We start from the raw sequence: 20,272 nt of genomic DNA, 5'->3' as shown, positions 1-20,272 counted from the left end.
ACCTACAGGTTTTCAGGGCAATTAGAATTTCTATATGGGGGTGAGACTCTGCTTGTGAATTGTCATCTTTGGTTATTTTCAGAATACATTTAGCATGTATGACCAGAGTGGTATGTTTCTGATAGAATATAAATTAAAAACTGGTTGACATTCACAAACAGCAATATTTTGTGAATATATTTTGGACCCTTAAATATATAATAACTGAAAAACAGCAATATTGTTACATGTGGTTATGTGCTAACTCTATTTGAAACAGATAAGTATGGTATATATTAAAAAAAAAAAAAAAGAATACTCAGTAGAACACAGGCTTCTAGAGAGCTCTAGTGACTTCATTCCTGCCTTCAAATTGTTGGAAGAATATAGGGATGTAGTGTCTATATTTATCAATATTGAAATTATTGAATTATTAATTTCTTAAACCTATTTAAGGAAACTGCAAGAAAACACAATTCCTATTATCTTTCAGGAAAAGATCATTGCAGCTTAATTTTATATTTGTTGGGTCAGAATTCCCTATATTATTTGGGCCCTTACCTGTGTAGAATGTATAATCATATATCTTAGGAAGTTTAAAATAAAAATCTTTGTTTCAGGAGGTTAATATTGCCAAAGAGCTTTAATTTTTTTTCCTCTTGAACAAAACTCAGTCATCCATGCTTAGACAATTTTCCCCGCAACATCCAACACCACTGATGCTAGTATGCCTAAAAAAGTCTTTTTAATGGCAAAAAAATTAAGTATGTTGAAGTATCAGTATATTATAAAATATTGTTTACAGAGTTTGTGAGTCTATGTCCTAAGTCGTGTCCCATTCTTTGCAACCCTATGGACTCTAGCCCACCAGTCTCCTCTGTCCATGGGATTCTCCAGGGAAGAACACTGGAGTGGGTTGCCATTTCTTCCTCCAGGAGATCTTCCCCACCCAGAGATCTAACCTGCACCTGTCACACCTCCTGCATTGGCTGGCAGATTCTTTCCTACTAGTACCTCCTGCGAAGCCTATTTCAAAGTTTACTTCATATTTAATCATAATTCATGATTTCCACGGGCTTCCCTGGTGGCTCAGTAGGTAGAGAATCCACCTGCAATGCAGACAGACCTGGGTTCGATCCCTGGGTTGGGAATTATGCCCAATCATGCCCGTTGGAGGCGGGCATGGCAACCCACTCCAGTATTCTTGCCTGGCAGGTCCATGGTGCCACAGAGTCAGACACTACTGAGCTACTGAGCACATAGCACATCCACAGCAACCACCTCATTTAATGATTTATCTATTTTTAAATTAACCTATAAGGTTAAAAAAAAAAAAGCATGATTTTTTAGTAAAAAATTTAAATGTGACATTAATCACATTTGGTTTGGGAAATACTTGTAACAATGTAGATTGGAGCCTACCTTCATGTTATAGTCTTAAAATAGGCAGAACTGCTTGTGGTTTTTATATTTTGTGCTTTTTAAAATAATCTGTTTTTATTTTTCATATCTTGATTCTATATGTCAAGGTAAAAACAAAGTTGTAGGTTTCTATTTGCAAAGCACATAAAAATAAAACATTCTTAATATGGACTATCTTGTCTCTGAAAAATCAGTCTGGAGACAATTATTCTGTTTTTCTCGTTTTGTTTTTCAAAATTCTGCTACATCATTTGTATCATTTATGCTAGGAGACTTTAACAGGCTCTGGTGAAGTTCGTTTTGAATAAAAACTACAGAATTACTATCAGTGTTGTCAACTACAAATTGGCACTTACCAAGAGCATTGCCAAGGACTGAACAACAAAGGTGTTTGCCATCTGCCTCTTGAGCTTGAACCCCATGCTGCTATGGCTGTTGACCTTCAACAACCCCTGAGGGAGTTCAGGGTGGAGTGAGGCACTCTGTGCTCCAGGGAATCTGGTGGGATAGGTCTTTAGATGGTTGGATGTTTTTAGGAACAGATTTTATGATCTCAATCCTTGTAGCTCCTCATATCTAGAGCTATCAGATCCTCATGACTAACAAAAACCTTTTGTAAAATGTGTGCTTCATGGTATTGAACTCCCCCTTCACCAAAACCTTATATATAGACTTTCCCCCACTGCCGCTTTGGAGTAGTCTCTCAGAGCTATCTGAGATGCTGCCTCCCGGGCTGCAGTCCTCATTTTGCCCCAGATAAAACTCACAACTCTCAAGTTTTACATCTTTTTTAGTGTTGTTTAAACATCCCGTGTTTAGCACAGTTTAAGCAAATTTCAAAGCATAACCCAACGTGGTGCTACAGTGCTGAGGTACCAGTGTGAACGTCTGAGCCGTGGGAGGTTCTAAAGCTCCCCTACCACAAGAGCAGTGTGTATTTAAGAAATAAGTTATCACTATAAATAAGAGACTTGTCAGGGGAGTGTAATCTCCTTGGTTCTGTCTCGTCACAACAAAAATTTGCAGCGACGGACGTTAAAGCGTGCCACAGCTCTCAGACCGTGTTGTAGCTCTCAGCTCGACCATGTTATAGCTCTGACAGATCAGTGTTACAGCTCAGTTTTATTTAGAAAATAAAAGGAAAATATATCCTCAAGGCGTGAGGGCATGCCCACCCAAAAGACGCGAATAGAAGAAAGACAGCGAGCACGCGCGCGGGAGAGACCCTCCCCCCGGCCCTTTGGCGCCTCTTTATATAGGTTTTTTCCTTCCCCTGGGAACTTCCCTATGTAAACTGGGCTAGCCAGGAGTGCTTTTTGTTCTACCTGAAGTCCTCACTCCGGTCCTCGAACCTTCCTTTGTTCTATTTTTGCGGGCTTTTCCCTTCCTTGTCTTTTAGCCACCGCCATTCTGGACTCCTTTTTCCTATTCGACCTACCTAACAAGACTGATTTTATTTCCTATGGTCTAAAACAGAATTGGAAATACGTAAACACAGAGCTCAACCGGTGAAAACTCAGAGGCACTTCCGGCACCTGCGGCTTAGAATCCTGGCACTTCCGGCAGAGTTCGCGTCATCCCGAGCGCGCCAACGGAAAGCCCGCCTACCCTCCGCAGGCGCGTCTCAGGCCCAAGTGGGCTGAACCCAGTACTGCGGTGGCGTTTCCCGCGGGCTAATTAAGGCTGGACTCTCCCGAGTCCGGTGCGGACGGGCTCCCGGCGCTTGCCACGTCCAGCCATGAAGTTTCGGGCCAAGATCGTGGATACCGCCTGTCTAAACCACTTCACGCGTGAGTAGGGGCCGCGTCAACCCTGGCGGCGGGAGGACGGCAGAGAGCAGGGCGGGAGGCCTGTACGGAGCGGTGCGCGCGCGAAGGGGCTGGCGCACTGCACAGGCTGGCCAGCAGGAGTTGACGCGGGCGCAGGTGCCGAGGGTTGTTTCTGAATTTTGATTCCTTTCGCGTGGCTTTTCTTAACCCGGCCAGTGGCTTCAGGACAACTTTATCTGGCGCAGACCGCCCTTCACAGCCAAGGCTCCGTGGTCCCCCTGCCCCAGCCGTGTCTGTCCTTGCCGCGACCCCTGCAGCACTCGGCGGTCCCGAGTGGACGTGGGAGGGAAGAAAGCGGCCAGTAGGCGCCAGTTAAGCTCCGAGTCTCGGTTTCCTTCTTCCAGGTTGTTGGGAGGCTGGCTTGACCCCAGCGGCATTAAAAGCCTCCCGGTAGGTAGGAGTGGAAACCTTGATTTTCCCCCTGGGAAGCTCACTGTGCGCAACTGGTAATTCTGCTCTAAATTGGTGTTTTGGACACGCAACGTACTTCTCAGTTAATTCTTTACTGGAACCTTTTGTTATAGGGGGCTTCCCTTGTAGCTCAGTCGGTAAGGAATCTGCCTGCAGTGCAGGAGACCCAGGTTCGATCCCTGGGTTGGGAAGATACCCTGGAGAAGGAAATGGCAACCCACTCCAGTATCCTTGCCTGGAAAATCTCATGGACACAGGAGCCTGGTGGGCTGCAGTCCATGGGGTTGCAAAGAGTTGGGCGCGACTGAGCGACTACACTTACTTACTTACTTTGCTATAGGAGTTAGTAACATGATAGCCAAGCTTGCCAAAACCTGCACTCTGCGCATCAGCCCGGATAAATTGAACTTCATCCTCTCTGACAGAGTGGCCAATGGAGGGGTGAGCATGTGGTGTGAGCTGGAACAGGTGAGTGGAGGCTCCTGAGAGGCCTGCAGCCCTCCCCTCCCCCCACTCCCGCCGAATTCCACTGGAAAGGGCACAGATGTCCCCTCTCCTTTTCCTTCCCTTAGGAGAACTTCTTCAGCGAATTTCAAATGGAAGGTGTCTCCGCAGAAAACAATGAGATTTATTTAGAGCTCACATCAGAAAATTTATCTCGAGCCTTGAAAACTGCCCAGAATGCCAGAGCTTTGAAAATTAAGTTGACTAATAAACACTTTCCCTGCCTTACAGTTTCTATAGAGCTGGTGAGTAGGAAGCTACCATTTCTGAAACTTCCCAGGAATTAGAAGTAGTTATATAAGCCTTGGCTTTCTACAGGAGAAGCTAATTGGTTTTATTAAAATGAGAGATTGGTACATCACTGTTTTTCATTGGAGTTGGGTCCTCCTCATATTTAAATAGCATTGTAATCTCATAATCAGCAAGGATGCTGGTCTTCCTATGAAATAACACTTCTGCATCTTTCTTCTCAGATCTGCATATCCATTTCTTTTAGTGGTATTGTCATCTAGTCTAAAAACCATTTTTGCCTTTGAAGTGTTTGTGTGTCCCTCCCTATCCCCTCACTTCTGCTGCTAACACCTTTAAATGACCTTTAGTGTTCAAGGAATGCATTTCTCTTCCACCCTACTCCCAGCTGAATTTAATGCACGGGTCTCTTCAGAACACATGTACCCCACATGAGAATGAGGTTGACATTTCTCATGTGCTGTCCAGAGCCCTTCAAGTGTGGCTCAACCCACTGTAGAGCCACTTATCTGCCCTGAGTGGGTCTCCAGGTGTTTCCCATTCGTTCCCAACTCCCAGGTTTTGGTGAGGTTGGGTCTTCTACTTGGAGTCTGTGTTCTTCTCACTTGTTAAAGCCTTTTCTTTCTCTAGTGCCCAGCACCAATGCTGCCTCCTTCCCTTATCTTGGCAACCTTTCCTTTATCCGTTCTGTGTACTTTATTTTTTCTGTGAGTATTATATTCAGTTTAATGCTCTTTATGGAGGAGGATTTCTCAACTGTATTTTTTAATTGAACTGTAGTTGTTTTACAGTGTTGCATTGTTAATTTATGCCTTACAGCAAAGTGATTGAGTTGTACGTATATAAGCATTCTTATTTTAATATTCTTTTCCATTCTGGTTTATCTCAGGATATTGAATATAGTTCCCTATGCTATGCAATAGGACCTTGTTGTTTATCCATTCTATATGTAATGGTTTCCATCCACTAATCTCAAACTCCTAGCATCTCAAGGCTGTTTCTGGCAGCCTCCTCCAGTCCTCTCTTTAGGTCTGATCTCGGAAGCTTGAGCATCAGCACACAGCTTCTGCCCACACGGTTGGACGTGTGTCTGAGGCTGGGAGTGTGGGGAAAGTGGCATCACCGGTCTGTGCAGGGCTGTCTTCATTCTGCCTTCTGTAAACTGCTTAACTGGACTCTCCTCCAAGGCTCCACAGCTCACCCTCTGTCCCTGCTGGTCTCTTCCTGTGAGGGGACATTCAGGGTGTGGGAACCTTTCTTCCTTCATAGCTCTCTCTCCCTGGGGTGCAGGCCCCATCCTGATTCCTTTCTGGTTCTTTTTTTTGTTGTTACATGAAGATTTTCTTGTCCTTTCTGAAGCCTGAGGTCTTCTGCCATGTTTCAGTAGATGTTCTGTGAGAATCATTCCATGTCTAGATATGTTTTTGATGTGTTTGTGGGAAGAGTGAGCTCCATGTCCTACTCCTCCACCGTCCTAATCACTTGCTTCTTTAACTTCCTATTTCTAAGCTCTGTTAATACTTGTTGAATGGACGTTGGTGACTGAATTGAGAACACTTAGGTTTGGTATCAACATTTTTTGTCTTTCAGTTCTTTATTTTTTAAGTACTGATGTGTTTTAATTCTTCTCTTGGCAGTTATCCGTGTCAAGCAGTAGTCGTGTTGTGACACATGACATCCCTGTGAAAGTTATTCCTAGAAAACTATGGAAGGACTTACAAGAGCCGACGGTCCCAGATGCTGACGTGAGTGATGCCCGGCGTCACCACGTCTTAAATGGTGTGATTTGGATTCTCTGACTTTAAAGTCTTGCTGTAGGTTTTATTTGAAAGTTATATAGTACCTGAAAAGAGATAATCATATTTAAAAGATAGCCCAGGAACAAAAAATTGGAATGTTTTCATTTAGTTGTTTGCATCAATCATCTTAAAGTAGTGTTATATATAAGGCCACACTCTTTACAGTTAGGAGAGAGAAAGTCTTGCCCTGTAATGGCGCATAAGTAAAACTGAAGTAGCATTTTGGATGACCTGTGCATCTGTGGGGAGTAATGGCCCTAGGCACCAATTTGGGTTTCATAGAACGTGGTTTTTTTCCTATGTCTTGTTAGGAGTATGTCCAAGGTGTGTGTAATAGCCAGAAGGAGAGGCTGCTTTAGTTCTCCTGACAGGAATCCCAGAGCCACTGGAAAGAAAGATGATGACAAAGGGTCCTTTGCCTCTTGTTTGTAATTTATTGAAGAAGAGACCATGAAGTAGCATATGGAATTTTTACTTGGCTTTTAGTAGATGTCTCTGCTGAGAAAAAGCCAGCGTTGTACCCAGCACTGTTGTAACCCACTCTGGGCATTGGTACAGAGTCTGGCCCCCAGTGTTTTTACACAGAGTAGGAACCTGCCCCCAGGTCTGGGTGTGAACCCCTTGGAGGATGGCCTCCACTGCTGCTGATTTTTACTCCCCTTGGGTGTGTGGGGGCATCTGAGCAGCAGGGCTACAGACCTGGAATGAGAGAATGGCCACATGGACATGGACGCCGAGGTCACCAAGGCAGGTGTGAGTGAAGCTGTAGAATTATTTTTCTTTTTTATATTTTTAAGAAAGAACTTTATTCAGGCAATTTAAAAATAAGATTGCAGAGCAACACACATTCCAAACATAGGTAATGAGCGCTTGTCAATACTTGACTGTGTTAATATTTTAATACTACTGATCTTTCTCATTTGCTTTGTAGGTTAGTATTTATTTACCAGTCCTGAAGACTATGAAGAGCGTTGTGGAGAAGATGAAAAACATCAGCAATCACCTTGTAAGTTCTGACTTCTTTGAAAAGAGCTCTCAAGTGTGCAGTTTTGGCTGCATGTCCTTGGAGGAGCCTTGTCTGGTGGGGACTTGATGCCCTCCATTCATCATGTAGTGTCTGCGTGGGGTGTCCCTCAGCTCCCTGCTCTGGGGGCTTGGCTTGTTGTTGATAGCCTACGGTTTTACAGGTGAAACCTGCTCTGGATCTTCTCAACTCTCCTCTCTGATATTTGGCCTAGTCTCTCATATTTATGATATTTACAGTATATTAACAATACATTCAATGGTTCTAACTTTCTTTCCATATGTTTTGGACAGCATATTATGTATTTTATCCGATAGTGTACATTTTTTTTTTTATGATCACCTGATGGTGGCAGTGCGTGGAATGTCGTATCTACTTTCCAAATGTCTCTGAGTCCCAGACAAGGATCCCCCAGGACACATTCCTCTTCCCGGAAGCAGCTCTTAGGCCAGGTAGAGGGGCGTGTTTACTTCCCTGTTTACATTGTTGACGTTTACCCTCAGTGTCAGTGAAACACTGAATGTGACAGTGATGGGAAGTTGTGAACAATTGTCCTTCACTCCTGAGGTTCTCCTGAATTCTTCAGTCACCCCCGAAACTCATTTGATTATTTCCCTGTGTGTTTAGACACGACTGTTCACCTGATGAAACTTTTGCTTTTTAGCGTCTGCAGACTGGTTACCTGCCACACGGCTGTCCCCTGCCGGCAGAACTGCTCTGTACCTTTGTCCATCCCCACAGTACTGGTGCTCTCCAAGCCTGTCTCTACCATTTCACGCTTGGTTGTTTCTTTCCCATCGTCCCCTGGAAAGCACTTAGCCCTTCTCACTGTTCATGGAAATTCCAGACTTTCCCACTGTCGTGAATGTAAGCCCCTCCTCTGCCAAGCTGCTCTGTTCACTGTTGTGTGATAAGTTGTCTGCTAACATCTGGAAACCACTCCTGAACTGGCCGCTTCTTAAAAAGGGAAACTGTCTTAATCATCTCTGCATGACAGCCACTCACTGTGGGGTTGCCACTCAGCAGGCAGATAATAGGTGTTAGCGCACAGACCTGGAATGAAATTTAGCTTCAGGAGATCTTTGGCATTACCAAAGTTTTCTGAAGCCTAGAAAATGTTTACGGACTGTTTTATTTCTGCAGTTGTGCTCACTTGAGAGTAATTTCCTTTTGTGACTTACTCTGTAGATTTCACTTTAATTTACAATGACTTCCCTTGAAGTAGCGTGTGCCGTGCAGACATGAGTGTTCTCCTGTGCCTGTCCTGATGTTGATCCAGTTGTCAGGCTGGAGGCTTCTTTTGGGGATATCCTGGAGCCCTTGAGAGGCCCAGGAGAGAAAAGGCAGGGCAGTTAATTCAAGGACCCGGTTATTTGTTCTTTGTGTCCAGTGGAAATGAGTCGTCAAAGTAGCTTAGATTAAATCATCAGAAATAAAAAAAAAAATCATCAGAGGTGTTTTTCTCTTCCCTGGAGTGTTTAAAAACAAGGATTTTGTGCAGTGGCTACTGCATTGTGAAATACTAAATGGAAAGTGATCAAGCATATGGAAAATTGGAGTAGCCAAGGGCATAACAATATTAACTTGAGTAACCAGAATTCTGTGTCTGAAGATGACAGGTGAGAGAATCAAGGAAAATGAGTAGGACTCAACATATTGAAAACATCACCAGTCAGAGGCCCAGCAGCCCTTGTTGAGACACCTTGCTTACTTCCTTTAGTGAGAGATGTGGCCAATGGGGTTGGGTCGTGCTTGTGACTCGGGTAAGAGCAGAAGAAGCAGGCGTTGACTGCCAAGAGTCTCCATCAGGTTTTAAGCATTGGGATCCCCTTCAGACAGAATGCAAGTTCTAGTTCAGGAAGTCTGCAGTGGGGTCTAGGACTGATTTCTGACGAGCACACGTGGCGATGCTGTTTATGGTGGTGCTCCATGGTCAGAGCAGTGCTGTGTTACACCTTACATGTTGTCTCGGCTTCATAGAAGCAGATTTGGGGCAGGAGGCATCATGATATGCTGGCAGAGCTGAGTCCTTGGAGCCACCCCTGACCCCCACTAAGTGGTGCACCCTGGTGGAAAGTGTTATCCAGCATAACAGTCACAGGGGCTCTGTTACTTTTTATCAGTTGAGATAATTTATGTTAGATTCCCAGTGTGTCTCATCACTATTCCATGAATGGTTGGTTGTTATCATTAAGGATATCTCTGAAAGAAGTCAGATCTCATCCACGCCCTTAAGAGCAGAGTATGTTGATATGGGTAATACTATAGATAACACTCACAAAATAAACACTGTGAGCAGTGTTTGGAGGGTCACTGGTGAATTCCTCCAGTAAATTTTGTTTGAGTGCTGCCCTGCACCAGGCACTGTGCTTAGAGAGATGGATCTAGCATTTGATTACTCAGATTTTAGGAATTTGAAGAAAGCATAAAAAGGTGTTTAAGTCTGGAGTGAATCTAGGACATTGTAAGCTGCTTTCCTGAATAAGTCTTTATAAAACTTGTTTTTCAAAAGCAGTGAACTTTACAGGTAGATACTAAGTGTGTGCTTATTTGAAACAGATGGATCTGTGTTATGTGTTAGCCTTACAGAGACCCTGTACACTGTATATTCACAAGTCCAGAATATGCACAAGGATTGTTTTACGTATTTCTTTTTAGGCAGGTATTTTTTCCAGATAATAGAGTGGGCTTAGAAACACCATGTATTTCTGGGAAGTGAGAGGATAAGCTTGATGAATTCTTCCCATTCAGAGGTACGCATACTAGATGATGCAACAAAGATGTTTGGAGACTGTTTCCTATATAAAGTCAAAGCCTTAGTAAGTTGAAAACATCTTTTTTGTTTTGTTGCTCAAATGAGAAATAGAGTTCACTACTTTTAAGGAGCAAGAATGAAAAATACTAAGTGGTACTCCTAAGTAAATCTGAGATTTAGTTGTGGCCAAGCCCTGTGGAACAGGGTGTCCTCACTCGTCCTGGGGCTTCTTCCCTCTTGCTGTACCTCTGCAGTGGCTCCTAGTGAAGCGACCACCTTTATCTGCAGTGGCTCGGTGGCAGTTTTGTATTGTTGGTTAAACAAAATGTTGACTTGCACACTGCTGCATGGGCTTTCCAAAGACCTGCCAGACTTTAGAGGTGGCCAGATATTGATATCAAAAGGCGAAATGTAGTGTGCTCTGGGCAAATGGCCAAAATCTGAAGCCATATCAAGGTACCTGTTTCTTTCTCTGAACTTCATTTCTAGATTTTGTGTAGTTTAGAGACCCTGTTGGTTGGTGTAGGCAGAGTGCAAAATGAAAGAGCCCCTCTGATCCTGAGGGAAGTCATGGGCACTGTTGGGGTGGGAAGGGGCCACAGCGATCAGTCACCAAGCCCAGTTGCCCTCTGTCTGAGTGCAGAAAACACGGCAGCCACAGGGCGCCACAGCTTGGTGGAGTCCAGACACCTGATGGCATCTCTGGGTCTTTCTGAATTTGGAAATCTCACTTCCCAATGTCTGAGATTATTCTTTATATAAATGGTTATATTCTCCTAATATTCTGAAGCCTTTCTGGTTATGTTGAGTTGTAACAGATAGTTTGGTCCATTTGTAGAAATAAGGCAGTTAGCGAGCTTATCGCTTCACATTCTCTTCTGGTTCTCCTTGCTCTGTTTTATAGGAGTTGCACAGTGTCTGCATTGTCAGAGCTGCTGGCAAGGCCTCCCCAGCCTCACCTGTTTTCAGAGCTTCCTACTGTGCTCTGCATGTCGAGGGGCTGCTCTCTGGAGATTGTTTAAGTCCCTGTGCTCAGGCCTTGTCTTCTCTCTATGGCTGATGCCACGTGGGGTTTGGTGCTGTCTGAAGTGTCCTGGGATTTGTGGGAATACTTTGTCACCTGGTTTGTTGGAAGCTGATGTCCACTTTTTTTTTCCCTTTTGCTTTTCTTAAGACTGTAAAATACTCAATTTGCAGATTATTGAAGCAAACCTAAATGGAGAATTGAACTTGAAAATAGAAACTGAGCTAGTGTGTGTTACAACTCACTTTAAAGATCTTGGAAATCCTCCATTAGGTAAGTTTCCTGGTATGTTATATTTTGCATGTGATAAATTGTTCAGATGACAAACCATACTGAGGTCTCTAGATGGAAAAGAAGTGAACTTCGGGTGACTGTGTTTCAGGCTTAGGAAGGGAACACATAATGGGGTTGAGTCATTTGTTACTGCACTGTGGTGGAAAGGTGAACCTCCTGGACGTGAGAAGCTGGAGTGTGGGCCTGAGGGCTTCCTCGTTCCTCATCTGCAAAACCTAGGCTTGGGCTCAACAACGTCCAAGAGCCCTTCTAGCTCTTCACTTGCTGTGCCTTCTACCAAAAACTACAGTTTCTCACCTGGGTGGAGTCAAATGTAGATGATACTTTTTATTTTCTCCTGCTTTTTTGTGTGTGTATTAAAAATAATTTTTTTTTTAATTATTCAAGTATAGTTGACTTACAATGTTGTGTTGGTTTCAGGTGTATGGCACAGTGATTCAGTTATACATATATATGTTTCTATTCTTTTTCAGATTCTTTTCCCATATCAGTTATTACAGACTCTTGAGTATAGTTCCCTGTTTTGTATAATAGGTCCTTACTGTTTATTTTATATATAGTGGTATACACACACACACACACACACACACACACACACACACACATTGATCCTAAACTTCTAATTTATCCTTCCCCTTCACCTGTACTCTTCAATAACCATAAGTTTGTTTTCTAAATCTGTGAGTCTGTTTCTGTTTTGTAAATAAGCTCATTTGTATCAATGTTTTAGATTCCACATACAAGGATATCATATGGTATTTGTCTTTCTCTGACTTCGTTTGATGATCTCTAGGTCCATCCATGTTACTACAGATGACATTATTTCATTCTTTTTATGGCTGAATAACATACCACATCTTTATCCACTCCTCTGTTGTTAGACATTTAGGTTGCTTCCGTGTCTTGGCTGTCGTAAACAGTGCTGGAATGGACATTGGGCTGGTTGAGTAGATTGGCTCAGGGATTAGAGTCGTCTGCTGCAGAGCTCACAGTGGTGGGCAGGCTGTGGGAGGGAGGTCCAACAGGGAACGACGCAAGAGGCCCTGGGAAGGTACTCACTCTGTGAAAACCATTTAGTCACCCGTGTGTTCTGAAGTAGGTCTAATAAGACTCTTTCCACTTTTAGAATTAAAATTACTTACTACCAGTTTGTTTATTAGAGACACATTGTAACTTAGCATTGCAAGAGAATTTTACTTTATAGTGAAGAGCGTGCCTTGGAGCAAAGTGAAATCCACGTTAATAAAGTTTTGACAGTAGTTATATGAAGTGACTTGTTTTTGTGTTGCTCATTTTGTTTATTTTAGTAAATTACAAAGAGGGTCTTTGATACCTTCCCAGAGTAGAAAGGACGTTTTCTTCCCTTTCATTCCACTTTATAATGAGAGGGCTTGATTTAGCTGTATATGGTCTTGTTTTGAGGATGGTGTTTTGGCCCTACCGTAGGCCGTTTGGGATCTTAGTTCCCCGACTGTCAACAGTGAAAGCATTGAGTCCTAACCACGGGACTGCCAGGGAATTCCCATAGCACAGTATTTCAAAGAGTCAATACTTAGTAAATGCTTGCTTGGTGAGTGGTCACATTTATATTATGCAGTGTTTCTGTAGGTTCTCAAGTCAGTGGTCAAGTAAACCATTTATTTATGTAAACAGTCATCGTGCAATCTCTCACTTCCCTGTTTCACTGGAAGATAATTGCATCTTAAAATGTTCCTATCATTTTAGCTTCCGAAAATGCTTCTCAAGATAGGAACTTGGAACAAATGGCTGAAGTGCACATAGACATTAGGAAGCTCCTGCAGTTCCTTGCTGGACAACAAGTAAACCCTACAAAGGCCACTTGCAGTAAGTTTGCCGTTTGATTTGTTTCTCATATTTCAAGCACTGTAATCGACTGTAGTCTTACGCATTGTGTACAGTCTCGTAAATGCAGAGACAGCTCGCTCACTGGTGGACTCCAGTGTCCTGAGTAGTCCCTGGCAGATGGGTCTGGACTGCCTCACCTGGTGTCATACATGAGTCTGCATCCACAGAGAAGCTGCATATGGGCAGAGGCGCCTTGCCCATCTTGCTGTGTTACTCTAAGCTTATGTGTGCAGGGTCTCTGTCTCCATTGGGCTTGGATTTAAGTTTCCATCTCAAAGCATTTCTTTCTTTCCTGTGTCAGCCTGACCTGTTCCATTTGTCCTTTGTCTTGTCATCTGTGCTGCCTGCTGACTTTTAATAGTGGCTTTTATTGGCGCTCTTAATTCCGGTTGGCCTTGTCTTTCTCTTTTTCACATGTTTTTTCACCCTTCAGTCCTTGATTACAGATGAGGAGACTCACTTGCTGAGACTTTTTCAAGGCTATGTCTGTTTGCTTGCTTTTGAGATCACAGCAATTGAAAGAAAACTGGCCTTGGTTGGCGGTGACACCTCTTTATTTGTGAATTCCCAGTCTGAACACTCAGCCACCAGTGAACAGAGCTGAGAAGGGTGACCCAGGAATATAGGATACCTAATAATTGTCAGATAGTCAGCTCTGTAGAGAACGAGTAGGAGATTCCCAAAGGTTCTCCAGTGAAGGAGGAGAGACCACTGGAAAGGAGTGGCATTAGTGCATGAGGACTGCACTGATGGTGTACATAGAAGGAGGAGTGCAGAAATCCACGATAGGGAAGGAGCAGTGAGAGCTGCTGAGTTGTGGGGCAGGGGCCAGGGGCTGCCTGCACTGCATCTGAAGAAGTTACGGTGTGGGCGCCCCTAAGGCTGAGAATGGGGGTGCACTGCTTCAGCACGAGGTCCTCCCAGGTTAAGTCAGTGCTTCTCAAACTGTCTGCGTGCACAGGGCTCCTTGGGGACCTGGCCCAGTGCAGATGCCTCTTCAGAGCTCTGGCTTGGGCCATTGAGTCTGGGTGATGCCCCATTGTGGGTCCTTGGAAGCCACTCCTCCTGTCTGCGTAGGGAAAGTGTAGGGAGTGGGGGTTGTGGCCCTAGCTGCCGGTGCTGGGAGGGGGACCAGAAGATTATGACAGCCAGAATCGAATTTGTTTCTTTCTTACCCCAAACCTTTTGTGCCAGTGTTTCTGGCTTTGTGACAGCATCCTCCAGGCTTGCCCACTTCCCATCTCTGGGCAGGGGTGGGAGCGCTTTCCCCAGCACCCTCGGTCTCCACTGCCACCTGTGAGTCCAGCACCTCTCCTGATGAGTGTCCTGCTGGTCCCTTGTGTCCCTTCCCGACTTGCCATTCTCTTGGGATTGGTCTCAGCAGCCTGCCGTGTGCTCTTTGTCTGCCTTTCTTCTGCCACCTGGCTTGATCTGGCTTCAGCTAGCTTTCCTTGGGCGTGGCGTGCCCCACTGCCCCTGTAACTTCTGCTCTCAGTGATATGGCCCTGGCAGCTGGGCTGCTTTCATGCTGTGGCAACACCTCGTCCTCTTGGTTGGCTTCTGCTTTGGGTCTTAGACCCAGTGCCTCATTGCTCATCCTAGGCTGCATGATGGCTGCCCTTGCAAACTGCCTCCTGCTCTCTAGTAAGACCCTATGTGCAATTAAAATAAATAAATTTATATTTAAAAAAAGAAAAAGACCCTACGTACTCACCTTTTCTCAGCACATGCTGGGGACTCACTGGTGAGAAGCTGCTTTTTCCTAGAAGGATGTTGACTTGGGTATGTGTGGTTTCCGGGAAGTTTGCCCTGTGGCTTTTGCCCCAGAGACCTCGGCCTCTTCCTTGATGGAAAATGAGCTGGCCTGAGCCAGTCCCTTTGTTTAGCATCAGTTGGGATGGTGGAGACTGGTCACCTTGGGAGAGGCCTGGGTGCTCCAGGAGAGGCTTGGGGGAGAAGCTGCTGCAATGCTTAGGGGTGAGAGTGTATGTGCAGAATGGGTCTCTACAGTAAAGGATTTCCTTTCTCCTTAGATATTGTGAAGAACAAGATTGTTCACTTTGACCTGCTCCATGAAGACGTTTCCCTGCAGTATTTCATCCCAGCTTTGTCATAGCCCTGCCTTGTGGGCTTGGGAGCTCAGGGACCTTGGTTGGACCCACAGCAGTGGAACCCTGTTTTTTTTTTTTTTTTTTTTTACTTTTTTCCTTCTATGATATTTTCAATAGAAATTGAATTAATGAGTTAATGAAACACAGTTGCATAAACATTTCTTCATATTACTTCTTTGTTCTGTCTGCTTTGTTTTGCTTTGACGATGTTGAAAGAAAAGTTAAAATTTATTTATTCAGACTTTAAACTTTTCTAACTGAAGTCGTGAAAATCTTCCTGTAGTTTGAATTGGTGTAGTAATCAAAATTGGCAAAAAAATAATGTTTGCCAAGCCTAGCACTTTCCCTCGAGGCATTGTTCAAGCTCAGCATATTGTTATGGGAACAGACTTGAAGCAATTAGGTTTCTGTGTACTTGGAGCCCAAGAAGGCGAGGTTGGCCCTCTTGCCACCTCCGTCCTGTAGAGGGTCCTGGGGGGTCTGGGTACAGCACATATGATCTCATCGTGATGCCCATGAAGATTTTAGTTGGCTCTTCTGTTGCCATCAGGAGGATGCATGGGCAGGGCCTGGCCAGGTCAGAGCAGCACATTCTGAGGCTTCACAGTGTGGCTTCTGTATTTGGCAGAGTAGGTTCAGCAGTCAGCCCTGGGCCACACAGCTAATGGCAGGGAGAGTATCTAAACACAGGAATTCTGGTTTCTCTTTCCCTCACTTCTGCTACAAGACCAGAATTAAGAATGATACATTTCAGAGTTAAGTCACCAACCATTTGAGGAATCTGGAAAGAACATCTTAGTTTTAAATCTGATGTGGTAAAATAGGTTTATATGCAGTTTTTAAAATGTCAGAAAGCCAAATATAATCTCCCTCAGCTTGTTTAGTGTTTATTTAAGTAAACTTGAATAGTTTTAAGGAGGTGTGGGTATGGCCAAAGGGGTTTTCCTTGAAGTTGAGAAACAGCGTCTCTTTCTGATTCTCAGACAGACTTGCTGCTTTATGTTTACCCTGGCCTCTGCCTCCCACAGAACTATTGACCAAGGACAGCACATCTTCCTGCACTGAAGAAGCTAGTAGACATGGTGATTTAGGGAAACATGGTACTGCTTTTCACCCAGGGCAGAATTTCACTAAGTCAGGAAATAGCAGCTTAGTCTGTTTAAAGGAAAGAGTATAGTTTGGGAAATTAACTTAAACAGCTTTCTGGGTGTTAGACACACTTTGGCTGACTGGGTGTGTGGAGAGCCGTCCTGGGTAGTTGTGCTCAGGCCTGTGTTGCTTTGGGAAATATGTCTGGAGCTAAGTTTGGGGGCCATCCTCTGCTGGGTCAGGGATGTCTAAGAATCCAGGAGCCTTGTCATCCTCTGTACGGGGGACTGCTTGTCCACTGTGATCCCCAGGGCCTGGTGGAGGCAGTCTAGAATGTGATTTTGACTTAGTCCTAGGCTGGCTTTCTGGCTCTGTCCCAGGAACCAGATTTTTCTGCAGTGCATTTTCCATGATAACAGTAGCCTTTTTCAGAACACAGGCTTCTATCTTGCATATATGTGTTTTCAGGGCCTACAGAGCTTCCCCTTGGCAGTACCCTGGGAGGTCACATATACTGTGGATTGGTCTGCAGAGCATCCACATGGAGAGTGGGTGCAGTTTGAACAGCATGAATGATGATCACAGGTCTGCTGCACATGTACAGTTAACATTACAGCAAGTGTCGCTGTAACACTGCTTAAGGAAGCCGCAGTCACATTGCTCCCAATCCTCCAGTACAGATTCCACAACACATTCTTATCATGCTTGCATTAAAAGCATAGGTGTTCTCCTTTTATAGGCAATGCCTCAGTTTATATACAGTATGTTGAAAATGCAGAATGGAACAATTACTGAAGGAATCTGTCAACACAGGGAACTTGTACAAAATGCAGGTGGTTCTTACGCACAAGCATCTCACATCAACATTGAAACGTGTACCCAGATTCCACCCAACCTGCTGGCGTGTTAAGATAGTTAATAATGTCTGCTATGTTCACCCACAAAGATCAGGTCTTTTGAAGTGCAAATGGAGTGATGGGAGCAATAAATCTGGCCATCTTCTGGTACATTCCTAATTACTGTGAAGGTTGAACTGAAATCTGTGGGTGGCCTCACAACCCTTGCATACTAAGTAGCATGTTCACCCCTTGGTATTCTATAATCACTCATGGAAGTTGTATCTCTTAGTTAAATATGAGGACATAAGAGAGAGGGTACTTTATATGAAGACCTAAATATGTTGTTTCCATTATACTAACCATTTGTATCAGGTATTATACACACTGAGTTATATTATTGTACACACTATACATTGAGTTGGAAAATTGATCATATGCTCTCAGATTTTCCCTGTGTGATGACTGTATCCTATGACCAGTCTTGGGGGATAACTTGACATCTGCTTTAGGGAACAGTGGCTCCCTATCCTCCTTGTCCCTGTCCATATGCAGATCTATCTGCCACTGTCTGAAGAGCTACATATGTTCAAACCTCTTGGAATCCTTGAGGGGTTTGACTTCGTAGGTAAGGTCATCCAGCTTCTTAATACCTTGGAGACCCCCTTAACTGTGTCCATGGTGACTATAGAAAGAGGAATCTCATCCAGGTAGCCAAGGTAATAACAGTCCATCTGCGAGGTCTCTTGTTCATCCTGAGTCGTCTTCGGCAGATGTCTACACCAAAAGACTCTCTTAGGCTGCAGTGGATAATGTGCCCCTGGCTCCCAAAACACAGGCTATAGGAGAAACAGCCTGGTACCTGAATGCCCTTGCCTCTGTGCAGCTCCTTCCTGGCTGTCACCATCTCTGAAGAGATGTGGCACCATGAGGGCCAGCCTTGAGAACACTCGATTGGAGCCAGCACTGAGTGCCCAGGATTCAAGCAGCATGCAGGCTGCCCCCAGGGTGACCTAGCCATCTACCAGCCTTGGGACCCTGCTCAGGGACATCTGCCAATGAGAAGGATCCCAGAGTAGCCAGTTCTATACCATCTGCCATGGCTCCTTCCTACCAAGGAAAGAGTGACAGAGAAGAGGTCCCTGGGTGGGTCTCCTAATGGGATTAGGTAACAGTAGCAGGGTCTGGATGTGAACTCAGCCAGGGGTGAGGTATGAGAACGAGAGGGCTCTGTCCATAAATGCTACCATGGAACTGGGTAGGGCTTACTGGGTCAGCATTCAGAGTAGGATTAATGTTTCCCCAGTTCTGTAAAACCCTTGAGAGTCCACCGTCTGATGCTCCTTTAATTACCTGATTTTATTTTCCTTGCCCCAGTGGGTGAGAAGAGATGCTGCTCCTGACCTTGGGAGAGTTCCAGGGAGTATTCCCTCTAGTCCTTCTCTGCAGTTCTTCCCTAGGCTGTGGTAGGTTTTTCCATGCAAGTGCTGATTCCCTCTCAGCTGAAGACACAAGGGGCTTGTCTCTTGGTGCCCAACGTGAGAGAACAGATATTTCAGGTATTTTTAAACACTTTTGTACATAGTTCTACCCTTGGGTTGGGAAGATCCCCTGGAGAAAGGATTGGCTACCCACTCCAGTTTTCTTGCCTGGAGAATTCCATGAACAGAGTAGCCTGGTGGGCTGCAGTCCATGGGGGTGTTGCACAGAGTTGGACGTGACTGAAGCGACTTAGCATGCAGCACTTCTGCTGGAGGAGGGGAGTGGTGGTCTTCCAGTTACTGGAAGTGTAAGTTTACGGGGTCACAATGAGTCGGTTACAACTAAGCGACTAACACTTTCCACCAATTAAACTGAGTGTTATCAGAGATGAACTTCCAAGGCAGGACATTTACTCCTTGCCTTCTGCCTGCTGTTTGTATTCCTCCTCATCCTAACTGGGCCTGCTCATCCCCAGTGGTCTTAACACACTGGCTAATTTTCTTTACCCTGTGATAGGGTGAGAGTTAGACACTCTTTCAGTTCTACACTAGGGTTTTCACAGAGCATAGAAGGAGGATAATTGACCCATAGAAATCTAATGATGTTTTCCTTTCCCCTGTGTTCTCTGCAGTCCTGGGGTTTCACTGTAAGTGCCCACAGTTCTGCTCCCTCAGATGAACTCCCATTGACCTTTTCAATGTTAGTTCCATTCTTGTTATTTGTACCCTGTACAACACGATGTAGCATGTTTTCCGTCTACTCACCATTGAATTGTGCATCCACACACAGCTTTTATTTGTGTGCTTCTCGATCTTCCATCTTCTATCTGGACCTATTTTTGTTTTGCTGGAAAATAAACTATTTCCTGTGGTGCCGACAGTGGACTCTTTTTTTCATAAGGTGTCTTACATTAAAGTGCTTTTCTTAGCATGAACCACTGTTTAAGGCCCAATTATATATGCCTAGCACTATAAGCTAAGCCAAGTCACTTCAGTCGTGTCCAACTCTGTACGACCCCATAGACGGCAGCCCACCAGGCTCCCCCGTCCCAGGGATTCTCCAGGCAAGAACACTGGAGTGGGTTTCCATTTCCTTCTCCAATGCATGAAGGTGAAAAGTGAAAGTGAAGTCGCTCAGTCGTGTCCAACTCTTAGCGACCCCATGGATTGCAGCCTAAGAGGCTCCTCCGTCCATGGGATTTTCCAAGCAAGAGTACTGGAGTGGGGTGCCATTGCCTTCTCCGCCTAGCACTATGGACTTGCACTAATTCCCCCTCAGAATCCAGAGGCCTCAGTTCCTTCATGATGAGAAGTCTGACTTCACTGCATATCTTAACCCACTTGCAGAGAATCAGACTTTTTTCTCTCAGAAATGGGGTGATGGGATGAGGCCGTGTGTCTGTGACAGAGTTGTTCCCTCTTCCCAGGTATCTGGACTGAGGACCATGTTTTTCAGTGGCTTGAGGGAGAGGTGATCTCCTTAGAGAAGCCAAGTACAAATTCCCAGTTTCATAACAATATTCCCTGTGGTAGCTGTTCTTTCACTCAGGGAAGGGACTAGAGGGTTCAATGTGCCTGAACTCGGGCACACTCAGTAGA

At 44.7% G+C, this 20,272-nt stretch overlaps 1 protein-coding gene across 4 annotated transcripts; it reads left to right on the top strand.

Annotated features, from left to right (window-relative positions):
- Positions 1–2,972: 2,972 nt before the first annotated feature.
- HUS1 (HUS1 checkpoint clamp component) lies at positions 2,973–15,438 on the top strand. 4 transcript variants are annotated; one of them, XM_070369419.1, is made up of 9 exons: positions 2,994–3,191; positions 3,387–3,620; positions 3,982–4,109; positions 4,214–4,390; positions 6,032–6,139; positions 7,125–7,199; positions 11,170–11,269; positions 13,016–13,135; positions 15,190–15,438. In XM_070369419.1, the coding sequence occupies exons 3-9, from the start codon at positions 3,993–3,995 to the stop codon at positions 15,270–15,272; spliced, it is 780 nt and encodes a 259-aa protein (XP_070225520.1). In that variant the 5' UTR covers positions 2,994–3,191; positions 3,387–3,620; positions 3,982–3,992; the 3' UTR covers positions 15,273–15,438. The 4 variants fall into 4 exon arrangements, with proteins under 4 accessions (XP_070225522.1, XP_005891924.3, XP_070225520.1 ...); XM_005891862.3 differs by lacking the exon at positions 3,387–3,620 and having other exon boundaries at positions 2,986–3,191; XM_070369422.1 differs by lacking the exon at positions 3,387–3,620 and having other exon boundaries at positions 4,067–4,109.
- The last annotated feature ends 4,834 nt before the right edge of the window (positions 15,439–20,272 follow it).

This window comes from Bos mutus, chromosome 4 (genome assembly GCF_027580195.1).
Source record: "Bos mutus isolate GX-2022 chromosome 4, NWIPB_WYAK_1.1, whole genome shotgun sequence".
In the NCBI taxonomy this organism is placed as follows: Eukaryota; Metazoa; Chordata; class Mammalia; order Artiodactyla; family Bovidae; genus Bos; species Bos mutus.
The sequence above is the reverse complement of the archived record's forward strand: the minus strand, read 5'-3'. Positions and strand labels throughout refer to the sequence as shown.

Excerpts from the sequence above, each read along its gene's own strand:
- HUS1 (XM_005891862.3), top strand. The coding sequence starts at position 3,140 with ATGAAGTTTCGGGCCAAGATCGTGGATACCGCCTGTCTAAACCACTTC. Across the intron at positions 6,140-7,124 it reads CGACGGTCCCAGATGCTGAC|GTTAGTATTTATTTACCAGT; the intron begins GTGAGTGATGCC and ends TTTGCTTTGTAG. Across the intron at positions 7,200-11,169 it reads AAAACATCAGCAATCACCTT|ATTATTGAAGCAAACCTAAA; the intron begins GTAAGTTCTGAC and ends CTCAATTTGCAG.